The sequence below is a fragment of the Electrona antarctica genome (genome assembly GCF_951216825.1).
Source record: "Electrona antarctica genome assembly, chromosome: 21".
Taxonomy (NCBI): Eukaryota; Metazoa; Chordata; class Actinopteri; order Myctophiformes; family Myctophidae; genus Electrona; species Electrona antarctica.
In genome coordinates this window covers 24,656,090-24,669,509 of record NC_136802.1, presented here as the reverse complement: position 1 = coordinate 24,669,509, position 13,420 = coordinate 24,656,090, and the positions used below count along the sequence as shown (strand labels likewise).

General features: G+C 43.2%; 2 protein-coding genes across 3 annotated transcripts in view; both read right to left on the bottom strand.

The window, feature by feature from the left end:
* tmem102 (transmembrane protein 102) overlaps nucleotides 1-1,894 on the bottom strand; it is a 38,188-nt gene extending 36,294 nt beyond the window's left edge. The window contains exon 1 of one of the 2 annotated variants that reach the window (XM_079491420.1): nucleotides 1,755-1,894. The gene's annotated coding sequence lies outside the window, so the exon portion shown is untranslated. The other variant, XM_079491421.1, reaches the window with a different exon arrangement.
* A 6,531-nt stretch (nucleotides 1,895-8,425) lies between these two features.
* Nucleotides 8,426-12,912, bottom strand: tmem256 (transmembrane protein 256). The gene is made up of 4 exons (XM_079491428.1): nucleotides 12,727-12,912; nucleotides 11,675-11,712; nucleotides 10,866-10,946; nucleotides 8,426-10,245 (listed from the first exon to the last, which is right to left on the bottom strand). Exons 1-4 carry the CDS (start codon nucleotides 12,875-12,877, stop codon nucleotides 10,102-10,104), a joined length of 414 nt encoding a protein of 137 aa, XP_079347554.1. The 5' UTR covers nucleotides 12,878-12,912; the 3' UTR covers nucleotides 8,426-10,101.
* Nucleotides 12,913-13,420: the final 508 nt, after the last annotated feature.

The following is a 13,420-nucleotide window of genomic DNA, read 5'->3' as shown; positions in this document are numbered from 1 at the left end:
GCTTCCAGAGGCTTTGTGGGGTCCCTTAGGAGGCACGGAATGACATTTAATGGCAATATATCCTGGATAATGTAATTCAGTTTTACAGATGAACAGCATGAAGACATTATGGCAACTATTCTCAAAAGCTTCCCCGAACAGTCTGTACATCAGAAGTGCTGGAAACTGGAAAGCCTCCGAAAATAAAGTGGATGTATGTCCCGGACAGTCTCCCACTTCCTCCACCCCACCTGGCCACCTATGTTTCACCTTTGCAGCAGCGTAAATAAGTTCTACTGTAAATCAAATTGCTCTATGATGTTCAGGAACAGAAAATACAGACAGGTGACAGCTTCCTTTGCAGAACTCTTATGTAGGCGTAAAGATAGCTCCTTTCGGAACCCTACGTTAAAGTTTCTGACATTTTGATGACTTTATGTAGGGTTCCTTCTCACCGGCCTCAAGCGACATGGGATGCCATCTGATTTCCCCTGACTTAGCCCTGTGCTGCGGTGTGGGTGTCACGCTGACATATTCCAAACGAAGCATATGAACGCTATAGGAGACAACGAACCATCTGACCCCCCCCGCGAACGGCTCAGAAGCCGTTAAGTATTTTTAATGTTTGTACGACCGTTTTGCCAGCTCTGAAATTCTCTCTTGTTGACATCCCATTGTACCGCCTCTCGGCATCTCGGTTGGCTAGCAGCGCCTCCCTACGCGCCTCGTAGGCGCAGCTAGCCAACCGAGATGTCAACAAGGAGGGACCGAAGAGAGAATTTCAGAGCTGGCAAAACGGTCGTACAAACATTAAAAATACTTAACGGCTTCTGAGCCGTTCGCGGGGGGGGTCAGATGGTTCGTTGTCTCCTATAGCGTTCATATGCTTCGTTTGGAATATGTCAGCGTGACACCCACACCGCAGCACAGGGCTAAGTCAGGGGAAATCAGATGGCATCCCATGTCGCTTGAGGCCGGTGAGACCGGACCCTACGTGGTAGGTCCAAAGGAGCTCAACCCGGGGGGTCCGGAGACGGGCTAGCGTAAAGATTATGGGTGAGATGTCAACAGTAAGCACTGCATAGCTAGATATACACATGGAAAGACAATGCGAGTAACAACTGAGAATTTGACAAAGTTTTCACCCTGAACATCACCAAGGGATGGGCCATTTGGGTCAATATGATGATGTCACATTTCATCATGTCAGTCACAGTGTCACACCCTCCAAACATTCCTGACACCTGTCCAACCATGCTCACCAAATGTAAATAAAGCTGGTGGAACAAAAACAACAACGTGGATTCTTATTCCCCATTCAATCTGGGTCAATTTAAGCCAGCTTTGCTAGCAACGCCACAGTAGAAGCTAAGCTAATAGGCAGGCTAATTAGCCAACTGTTATCTGATGTTACGCCTGTCATAGTTTGCACTAAGCTAACACACATTCGCTTCAAGTGTCACTGATAAGCTGGGTTGCATGTGCAGGCCGTTCAGCGTTGCACCTCACCCACAGACACTTGTGATTAGCTTTATGTTAGCTACCCAGCCACATCAAATTAGCCTGCTGGCTAACTTGACAGGTGGGAGAAGTGCAGTGGCACAGTCAGGCATACACATGCATAAACGCACGCACTCACACTACGGCTCAGCTCAGCGCGGCTCAGCTCAGTTTAGCCCTGAGAAATAGCGGCTGGATCACCACGATGAAAACACTAGCTATCATGCTACACCCGGCGGCTCCAGCAGTGTGCTAAAACGGAACGGAACACACACACCCCGTCCGTGCTCACGCCGATCCGAACAGCGCTTTCTCCGTTATCTGCTGGGTCTGTTGTTATTGTGATCTCTGTGATGAAATCCGATTTCCTCAGCTGTCATTTCCAACAACAGGTCCCTGGCGCCACCTTCCCCCTGGCAACAGTCACCGGCCCACAAATCATATGGTCCTATCAGAGAGGATCCTGGGATTAGTAGTACTGTGTGTGGGAGGTAGTGGTACCGTTCCAAAACTACAAAAGCAGATTATTGTGTGTGACAGTTCCAAAAAGCGTTATATCAATTTATCCTGATCCCTGGTTATTCCTTTAGCATTATTTTGTAATCTATCCATATAGTTAACTTTTTTGCAAACTGTTCTGCCTGGGTGACAGCAGAATGAGTACTTTACTTTTGGTACTTTTTGATATATATTTTTACTTTTAAAGTATTCAATCAATCAATATCAGCATACATTTGTATTGAGTTGTGCTTTCATGTGAAATGTACCATTCTGCAAACTGTTAATAAATACTTCAATCAATAAATCAATCAATGTATTTATTTCCTAATGCAATGTTGTGACACATCCGTTTACTCATTATTCCCTTTTAATATTCCCTTTTATTCCCTGATTTGGTTTATTTCATAACATAACTTACTTTGGCAATGTAAAGTATGTTTTCTCATGCCAATAAAGACCCTTTTAATTGAAGTGTGCGTGTGTGTGTGTGTGCGTGTGTGTGTGTGTGTGTGTGTGTGTGTGTGTGTGTGTGTGTGTGTGTGTGTGTGTGTGTGTGTGTGTGTGTGTGTGTGTGTGTGTGTGTGATCTCTATCTATTCGTGGCATAATTGAACTAAATCATATATAACATTAATAATGTTCTCAGATAGGGTTCCCTGAGATAAAATGTTAATGGAGGTCTGTGGCCCAAGGTTGAGAATCAATCACTGCATAGTCCATCCATATGTCATTGAAAATGACAGGAAGAGGTGTTACTTACATCTCTCCCAAGGTTATTTTCAATGTAGAGTCTGATAGATCATTTATATTATGTTTTATAATGACACAATTTGACAATAAAAAAATATATGCTAACCAACCTTGGCATCTCTATCTTGGGAAACATATCTATTAGTTTGTTTGATTGTTTGTTTGTTTGTTTCAAAAACAGTAGATCTATATAGCTCATCATTCATAGCATTGTGAAACCTTAAATGGTTAAGAAAGATACCCCCCCCCCCCCCACACACACACACATACACACACACACACACACCACACACACACACACACACACCACACACACACACACACACACACACACACACACACACACACACACACACACACACACACACACACACACACACACACACACACACACACACACACACACACACACACACACACACAGGGCGACTGTGGCTCAAGAGGTAGAGCAGGTCGTCCAATGATCCATGGGTCGGCGGTTCGAATCCCGGCTCCTCCTGGCTACATCGAAGTGTCCTTGGGCAAGACACTGAACCCCAAATTGCTCCCGATGTGCTGGTTGGTACCTTGCATGGCTTCCGCCGCAATGTGTGTGTGAATGGGTGAATGTAATGCACAATCTATGTAAAGCGCCTTGGATAAAGGCGCTATATAAATGCACCATTTACCATTTACCATTTACACACACACACACACACACAACTTAAGTCTGTTTTTGTACAAATGGAACACTGATTACTCCTACTTGATGCCACTGCAGGAGTTCATTTACATGCATCTTTGCTTTGACTTCTGTTCTCTGGATATAGAGAACTAGGCTATCAGCTCTCCCACTTGAGTCTATTTATGGATCATTGACACCCCATGGATTGCAATCACATAAATTGCAAGGAAGAGCCTTCTGTATACTGTCACTCAGATCATGAGTCATCTGCCTATTTCACAGGCTGCCAGTGGAATATAGATCAAGATAATAGTGCACCAAACAGCATTTTAATGAGCAAGTTGAGAAAGTGACACTCCCTGTATGCCAAATGAGAGAGGAGGCCAACCCTGGCTTTCAGAAGACAGTCACTACAGAGTAGACACCACAGAAAATGAGCATTTCTGTCTTCTACACTTGCTGATAGCGTTTAAACTATTCTCCTCTTCCGGTGACTCAATTTTACTTTTCTTTTCATCATTTTTTTTGGGGGGGGGGGGGGGGATTTGGAGTTTAAAAGAGACAATCAATAAAGCTCCACAATACGCCCACCAATTACTCTCCCATTTCCTCTGAGTGCCATTATCACCTTTCTCTCCAACTGGTATCACCTTGAAAGGCCTCTGCCAGTGAACCGTCAGACAGGCTGACAGTGCAGCTAATTTACCAGGGGTGTGTGTGTGGTGGTGATATTTTAGGTCAGGGGGAGGCTCCAGAATCTAAAGATTAGTCATGACTCCAGCAGCACTGAACCACAGCATGTCTCTGTCAGCACAAGTCAGTGAAGCAAAGTGATCGAGAGAAGAAAAAATAAAACAGTAACGGATATAGAGGTTGAGACAAGGGATCGGTGAAATGGTACGTAGGTAGACTTGTATTGATCCCATGGGGGAGTTCCGTTCCAGCTACCTACTCAGCAACGACTTCCCCAAGTCCCCAAAAGGAAGTAGGACTGAAGCAAGGAAGGAAGGAAGGAAGGGGGACAAAAGGAAGACAGAAACATAGGACTGACCCCCATGAAATGACCAGTAAATGAGTCCATGGTAAATGTATTGTTCCTGTCACCCAGGCTGCCAACCTGTCACTGCACAACCTCTCAAAATAGAAGACTATAATAAATGGATGGCTGCATGTGCACAGAACATTTCACACGAGATTGCATAGAAAACCAGAGATCATACTGTTGGGATAAAGTAGACCTTTAAGCAGTAACCATTAATCATGAGAGTGTGCACCCTAGCTGCATGTGCTCAAGCAAGGTCACAGAGCGACAGAAAGTTTTCTATATAGTGTCTGAGAAAGTAGAGACACGTCAGAATTCTCCATGACAGAACAAGCCTTCTGTCCTGCTTCCAGGGGCCCCGACCGACGAGCTGATATGGAGCGAATATGATTCGCGAAATAACAGGTCGTATATATGTTACTCATATTCAAGTGCTGTTCTTATTCATCTTAGGGGAATGCCCCCGTGTATCAATAAATATACGCCAGTCTAGGGCTAATCGGTAACACTGAGTTCTGCCCTTCATTGCCCGGTGGAATGATTTAGAAGATCAAAGCTTTGGGTAGTGGGTAATCTCTGTGTGTGTATTTGCCCCCGGACCTCAGGATAAACAGAGCACCCACACATCGTGTAGCATCAATACTACAGAGTTATATCTTTTTTCTTTTTTACATGATCAATTCCATACACGGGAAGCATGGACATTGTGTTAGATACATAAAAAAAACAAGATTTGATTAACGGTTACAAGGTTCAAGGTTGTGTGTGTGTGTGTGTGTGTGTGTGTGTGTGTGTGTGTGTGTGTGTGTGTGTGTGTGTGTGTGTGTGTGTGTGTGTGTAATTAGCAGTTACAACCGAAAAGGCATGTGAGTCAAATGAGAAAGGGAATAGTGACAATATAGTACAGGTGTGTAGAAACGGAGGAATAGTCCAAAAGTAACTAAACACGCTATAAATATGTATGCTATAAATATGTATGCTACTTGCATGCTACTTGCAAAAACCATCATCAGAGTAATGAAATGCATAAAGTGATGCATAACTGTATATCTCATCCGCTGATGTGGCCACTAATAGTGTTTACAGCAACACAGTAGCAACGTCCTCCCCCTCAGCACTGCTGATGTATGACCACCATCACCGTCCATGGTGCAGACTGAAGTGAAATGATTGGATACAGAGCTACTCCTTGACCATGGCTGCTGTGAAAAGAGACCATTTCTTGCAGCCGCCAGCCGGTAGTTTGTGCAGGGCCTTGGTGTCCATTGAAGTAAGGGAATAATCTATCTAAGAGCGTGTGACCATCATTTGAGCTGCTTGAAAAAGGTCAGTGCTATAGGATAGAAAGCTGTGGGAGCGATCTGAACGGCCATTACAGCCATTCCACCTCACTGTGTGAGCTGCCATAGCCTGATTGATGCCTCAGAGAGAAGATTTGGTGCTGCTGTGGTGTGAGCCGCAGGCAGTAAGCACTTTGATATATTACGTTCTTGTGTGTACTCTTTGATATCACTCACCAGTGTGTCTGAATGTATGTTTTGTCGTGAGGATGGAAGGAGGCCCCAGCTTTAAATGTGTCAGTTGGCGAGTTCTGCACAGTCGGTCTGCTAGCCAAGCTTCTCCACCCATGGATGCCACACCCTGCATGGCCATGACCGATGGCTGTCACCAAGGCCACAGATCAGCCTTTGACCAAAACCACAGTGAAACCAAGAAATCAATCGGACAGCAGGGCAATTTGCTCCACCAAAGCAAATGACGTAATTAAGTAAATGGGAGTGTGGCCATGTACTTTTGATTACTGTAAATAATACAATCTGAAGTGGAGGAATGGAGGAGGGGAAAAGCTTGTGAAGTGGAGATAAAGTCCCTGGAGGTACAATTAACAATATCCACCATCGGTTATCTGCTTCTCTTCCCTCACTGACACCCACAACAGCACAGAGGCAAAGCTGGGAAGCCCACAGCCAGCCAAGCTGTCCAGTAGGCTTATTTAACATGCTGTCCTGCTATATTGCTTGTGGATTACAGCCTACAGCAACACTGAGAGAGTGCTGTAAAGTGGACGTTAAGGGGAAAAACGAGGATACCTCACAAGAAAAGGAAGAATATATAGACTACAGTTCATGAGAGAGGATCATGAATAACGTTCACAGAAATACCTAGGAGGCTGCAGAATAGGAAAAGATACAAACAGTATAGAATCTTTCTCTTTTTCTATTATCCCTCTCACATGCTCGTATGTGAGCATCACATTGATCAGACATTTTTAACAAGGAGATGGTGTGCTCCCTCATATAATGAGAAACTAAAGGCAACCAGTTCGGTGCACCGCAAACGTTAGCTATCAGATGAGAGAAACACTGACACTAAAAGTCTTGTGGTGTGAAACAAGTCAAGTGTTTTTGGGTGTGAATCAGATGATACACTCCCCCATATGGCGACGCCACTAAAATATGCATATACTGCTCAGAGAGAAGAACTTTGAGTCAGGAGACTTCCAAACTTTTAGTCATCAGCCGCTGCGAGTGAATTTCACCCCAGTCCATATTAAGACGTGCAAATGACTTTCCTGAAGCTTCTTCGTTAATTGTGATTACTTGGCCCTGGGTTTGCAGAATGCTGCTTAATAGCTACTCTGTCCTAATGAGGGTTTCATGAGTTGTGATGAAGTTCATTGGAAACGTGTTCAGTCAACGGCATCTTCTCTTTTCTGCAGGGACTTGGTTTAAAGTGTCGACCCCGCCGAATTGACCCGAGATTTATAAAGCTATTTTCAAAAGGTCCCTGTTCGGGGGCCTACAGTCACGATGGGGAATTAGTGCTTCAACAGATTTCACTTTCAATTTGAACGTGGATAGGTTGGCAGCCTTGGCGAAAGGGAGGCCACTAGTAATACATTTCTTTATGTGCCACCACTTAAAAACTCAAACGCTGGAGGACAGGGAGAAACGGAGCCAGCTGAAAGAGAGGGACCTTCACTGGGATTTCATATACAGTAGTGGGGAGAATTACATGGGGCCGTCTACATACCATGGCATTTACCATGCAAGGGCTGTGAGTCTTTCAGATAATCATATGCACCAACCTGGTAAAAGGATATTCACTTTCCATTTTCAACGTGGGCTCTGGTAAATTTCCATGATCCAACATGACAATCATACTGAATCAGAATGTCATTTCATCACTTATACTTTGATGTTGAGGTCTGGCAACACTCATTCTGACAGGCACTAACAATGTGATGGGCCGTGCATCCCCTGGAGATGTCATTATACTATAGAACACCAACACGTCTTTCTCCACACAATCCCAATCATAGTGAAGTTGTAGATGGTTCAAAAAGGCTGTGACTGAATACCTCATGGCACTTCAGTTAATCAATTTGATGCTTTTGGCATAGCTCTCACATGGAGTGGGCGAGTAAACATTCTGATCTCACAAACGAACCCCAAAGCACAAGAGAATAACTACAAAATGACGTCTTTCAAAACGTTGGATGGGCCTCGTTCTCTCAGCTGTTCTTGCACCTCTGGGATATTCAGTTACTGTGATTGGTCTGAAGTTGGGCAGGACAGACGTTCAAGGTGGGTATATCTAATTCAGCCCAAAGCTTAATTCTGTCAGCATGAAAGCGGCAGTAGGTTTGAAGAGATGTTGGCTGCAGTACTACTCTCACGAGCCAACCTCCAGGAAGTGCAAACACACCTGTAATCCCTCTCTAGTAGTGACCTGACCATGCATAAACACCTGTCTTATGAAATTGCCAAACCTCCGTACCTCCATTACAAATTAGGGTTAACTCATGGCCAACCTAGCAGTCACACAGTGAGGCAGCATCGTATGGTAACTTTTCTTTTTGTTTTGTTTTTATTGATTAAGCATTACACTTGTTTACAAGAGGGTCCACCTTGTTCAATTCATCAAAACATTTAGAGACGTACAAATAAACACTTCTATATAGTCAAAGAACAGAACAGGAATTCATCATAAGGGAGGTAAAAAGGTTTATTCATTTGGTTTGCAATTTCATTAGTTAATCTTGTTTAGTGTTATATGGGTTTTAGGTTGTAGTTATTCGTTGCGTTTAAATTGTAGTCTCTGTAGCGGTCAGTATAGTGGTCTGACCTCCCACTATTATGTTCCCTGTATTTGTCATTCTGGTTAGATCAGATCAGTGCTGTTCAGTTCAGTTTTTGTTCAGTTGTTTAAGTTGATGTCATTTGTTTTTGGGAAAAAAACAAACAAACAGACAAATGTCACAAATAAATAAATAACATTATTTTAAACTAACACCCAAGTCTCCCTGTATCTCCTTCCAACCAACTCGGACTCTGACACACCAAAGTGTGTTCAGATCCTGTTGGACAAATCAGGTTAATCGCATTCTGAAGATGTAATGGGGTGGTGTCCGATATTGCATATATTGACCATACAACACTTCTTCAGCATCCTAAAACTTTGAAAAGTATTGTCTACTGTTTATATAGTACCATCTGTCTATCAACTCACTGTATCTGTCTGTACATCTATCTATCTATTCCTACTCTATCTCTTTATCTTTCCCCATGGCCATTTGAAACAATCATGTTTTAACTACATTTAAAACATGAATAAATTCCACATATAGTCATACATAAGTAATGTAAGATATCTATCCCTATCTATCCGTATCGCTATATTATCCCTCTCAAACCTGTGTGCTCAGCAGTGCAATGGAAAAGGACAGCTGCCGGGGAGGGGAATACTGGACTCCTGCCGGGAGTCCGGACACATTTGATGTGTCATTTACAGCAGTGGTTTTCAACCTTTTTTACATCAAGGCCAATCATGTATTTGTCATTTGAGCCACGGATCACCATTTGATGAGATTTATCCTCTCGGTTCCAAAACTAAAGAATATTTTGTTATCGTTGAATACGATTTTGGCCACAATTCCATGCTGTATTGATGTGGTAGAGATAACAGGCAAACGTTGATCAAAATAAAAAAAATTACATTCTCTAATTGTGTAGTCTTTTTATAAAAAAAGTAACGAGAAGAATAATGTAACGGGTCCATTTGGTTTCATTTTACACTCTCAAGAGTTAAAGAAATAAGGATCCATTTGGTTACCAACTCTCCATCATTTAGCTGGGGACCACCTGGAACCCACCCATGGACCACTGGTTGAAAACCACTGATTTATAGTACCAAATATATAGGGCCATTAATCTTTGAGTATTTATGTATTTATTTACCTATTGTTTATGTCAAAATCACAAAATCACATTGGTCATTCATTTAAAATGTACAGACACAAAATGAGTCAGAAAAACAGGCTGTAATGGAGACAAGAAAGGGATAGTCCGTCTCCAGCCTTATCTTATGATGACACCCGTAACCAAGGGCGGGACAGAGTTATGGGCAATACTGAACATAGCAGATCTACATGATCCCACAATGCGTGTTGTGAGCTTCTAGACTGGCTACATGTTCGTGCACGACACCACTGCACACCAGCATGCAACGAGAAGTATAAATCAGTCTTTTTAGATGTGTGACATGGTAACACACCCAGGTCATCCATCCATTCTCACAGACAGCCCCTCCAGTTCTCCAGTGTTGACGTTTGACAGTTTGTGTCATAAAAGTGTCCCTGTAGAGAGGATGCGAGATGCCAGTGTTCAAATAAGCATGGCCAGCCAGCCAAAGATCAGGGCCCCGCCCCCGATGGGAGCAATCTTGCGCAGGCCGGGGTCCCCAGTCAAGGCCTGGTGGTACAGAGAGCCACAGAACATCCCCATGCCAGCCACCAGGAGGGTGCCAGCCTGCAATGAGAGGAGAGAGCGGATTCGTCTGAGCATCCTTCTCAACTACACAAACTGACTGACTTAAAGAACATTCCTTGTAGCAGCAATGCAAAGGGAGGCGTTTGATTCCCAATCCCTTTACCCTAATCTTTTTTTATTTTTTTATAATATTTATTTTATTTGGAAAAAGCAGTACAATAACAGCATTTCTATGCATACATAGGACACAAGTGCAGTTCCCAGGATTTTTTTTTCACCCCTCTTCCCTCCCTCCCCCCTCCAAGTGACTCCATCTCCAGTGTCTCTGTAATGTCCTTGCTTTCTTCAGGACCACATATGGCATCAAGTCAACACTTAACAGGGGCAAAGGGCAATATCGCTTCAGAGTGTACATTTCAGAAGGAGAAAAAGACCTTTACCCTAATCTTAATGATACCTGCCAAACTCTTACTTTATGAAATTAAATCAAATTGTGGACATGAATTTTGTCCCCAAATAGATATGCTTCCTCAATCAACTGGTTTCATGTCCAAAATGTGGGGACAGGAACACACACCCACCTCATAAGTGACAGAGGGACACTTATCATTAATTATTTCAATTGAAATACTGAATCAAATTAAGACTTGTAAACTCACCACAAGAGGTTTGCCACAATGAGAGGCCCCCAGTAAAGCAAGGCTGTGGTAGAAATGGTACTTGTTGGCAGTTTCAAACAGCTATGGGGAGAGAAAGAGATATAATAAGACTGTGTGTGTGTGTGTGTGTGTGTGTGTGTGTGTGTGTGTGTGTGTGTGTGTGTGTGTGACAGAGTAACCCATCACAGAACTTTCAATTTGACATTTTTCTTCTCAATTATCTTAATTTAAGAAAAACAAATGGACCCATATTCTGGAGGGAGAAGAAAAAGGCTTAATCAGGCCATTTCTATACACAGGAAGTAATCTAGAAGGAAGCATAATGTATGAGGGAAGTGGGTTATCATCATAGACCCATTAAGCCATTTTCATCAATCAGGCAGACTTCCTTAATAGCACGAGGAAAAGATCCATCATGTCCTGTGTGTACTCATACCTGCCTTTAAGTGACGTTTTTGGCCGGTTCATATCATTAATCAAATGATCTGAATCATGGAACTTTTTTGAGAATATTAGCAGAACTGAGAAAATTGGGTCTATAGCTAGAAGGAGAAGTACACTGTTTCCAGCAGAAGCATGGGAGATGCACGGCTCTGGTCAACAACATGTCACTCACACTGAAACATTACTTAGTAGCTACACTACTAAGCTTGTTGATCGGCTATTTGTGCTATTCAGTGTGTATAGTCCATCAAGTTATTTTTATTATAGTAATAGTCACTTTGAAGGGAACTGTCTGGGATGTGAGGGTAATCGTTTGTGACCCAAATAGTTGTTGTACCTATTATATAATGGTTCAGAATACATACCACTCTCTGGTAATCATCTGGGTCGCTGTGTTTGAAACCTAAAATAATCAGAGATATCCATGGAATATTAATGAATAGGTACAATGAATGTGGCTGCCAGTGCTGACACAACTACAACTACTATGAGGTGCAAGGTGGGAAATACAGTAGTAGCATGGTAATTTACAGAATACACACCAAATACAACTTTGTAAAATATGAATTGTATGTGTAAAGGGGGGGGGGGGGGGGTTGGGGGGCATACATAGACAAGTCTTGATTATAATTGGCTATACTGGCCATGTATAGAGCCATAGTTGCTGATGCCCCCCCCCCCCCCCCCCCCCCCCCCCAGCTGGTTCAGTGCATTAGCGGGAACTCGCTAATGCAAATGCACTGGACCAGGGGTATACCGATGCCCTACAAACTACATAATTGAATGAATTCAGCCAGTGTTTTAATGGAGCGAATCGTTTCAAGTAGCGCCCACCCAATAATTAATTGGATCAGCTCTTCTGAATTTAGTAAACTATCTCCACGTCCATACTCCATATTATAATCACATCGGATCGGTTATAGCTATATACTACTATACTATACTCTCTCACAGGCGACGACGGGATGACAGCACCACTGATTCAATGCAATAACTTCACTGAGCAATAGGATACTAATCCAAGGTGTTAGACACGCAAGTTGACAGGCGTGATAATCATTATCATCCACTACAACGCACCTGTCTGTCTCCCATGTACATTTGTGCTTATTATTATGTTTAATGCTGCGCTGTTGTCAATGTACGTCACCCCGTCACTGTGGTCACACGTTTTCTGGCGGAAGTCATATTCAAGAGCTGACCAAAAACGAGATACATACTATAGAAAATCAGCTATATTCTGAGGTTTAGATACAGTGTAGCGGCCAGCAGAGCGGTAGGATATGGCATGAATGAACAGGACAGCCCCGTTGCGCGTGTAAAACTAGGCTGTTATTTAACAGCGTCCGCGCTATTAAGCAAACAAGCGTGCACGCTGTGTCGTGCAGGGCATTATTATAAAGCCGTCATGTCCTACCGTGAGCCCCATATGCCCCGGCTCCGACCGCACTCGCCCCTGACAGAGCTGCTAACCTCTGGACAACACGAGCCATTGCTGTGAGAGTGTGACTGTGGCGTGACTTTCTGGCACGATAGAGAGCAGGAGGAAACTCGGAAACTAGGTTCATGCCGGGTTCGTGCACGTCATTAAGTACATCCGCTGCCGGTGTTGAGACTTGAGCCAAAATGGCGTCCGCAGCACCACAGTTTCAGCCCACGGTGCAGATCTCGTAAGTAACGGTTACATCTGGGCACTGATATAGCCTAGCGCCCTAGCCTATTTATGTTATGTATGACCAAAGAGCTTACACACGGCAACTTTTGCATCTCTGTGCCTTTGTCTCAGGACAGGACAACACCACGAAATAGCTTGTTCACAGTGATTTTGTTTATCACAACCAATATAAAATGCAATAACTCTTGGTTTTATATTAATAATACTATTATGAGCCATTACACTAAACCTTGGCATAACGGAAAGGTCGCTCTTTGTACATGGCAAGCTGCTGGACTCATTTCTAACAATGTTTGGAAAATAAAATAAATAGACCTATACTCGTTTTCCTTTACCTTAGCTTTGTTTAAAATCCCACATCTGAAATGCATTATTCATGCCAAAGGCTGAATGGTACGTTCCACTACTGCAATGTGGATGCTTTTGCATGAATAAT

Excerpts from the sequence above, each read along its gene's own strand:
- tmem256 (XM_079491428.1), bottom strand. The coding sequence starts at position 12,877 with ATGAACCTAGTTTCCGAGTTTCCTCCTGCTCTCTATCGTGCCAGAAAG. Across the intron at positions 11,713-12,726 it reads CGGGGCATATGGGGCTCACG|GTTTCAAACACAGCGACCCA; the intron begins GTAGGACATGAC and ends TGATTATTTTAG. Across the intron at positions 10,947-11,674 it reads CAGATGATTACCAGAGAGTG|CTGTTTGAAACTGCCAACAA; the intron begins GTATGTATTCTG and ends CTCTCCCCATAG.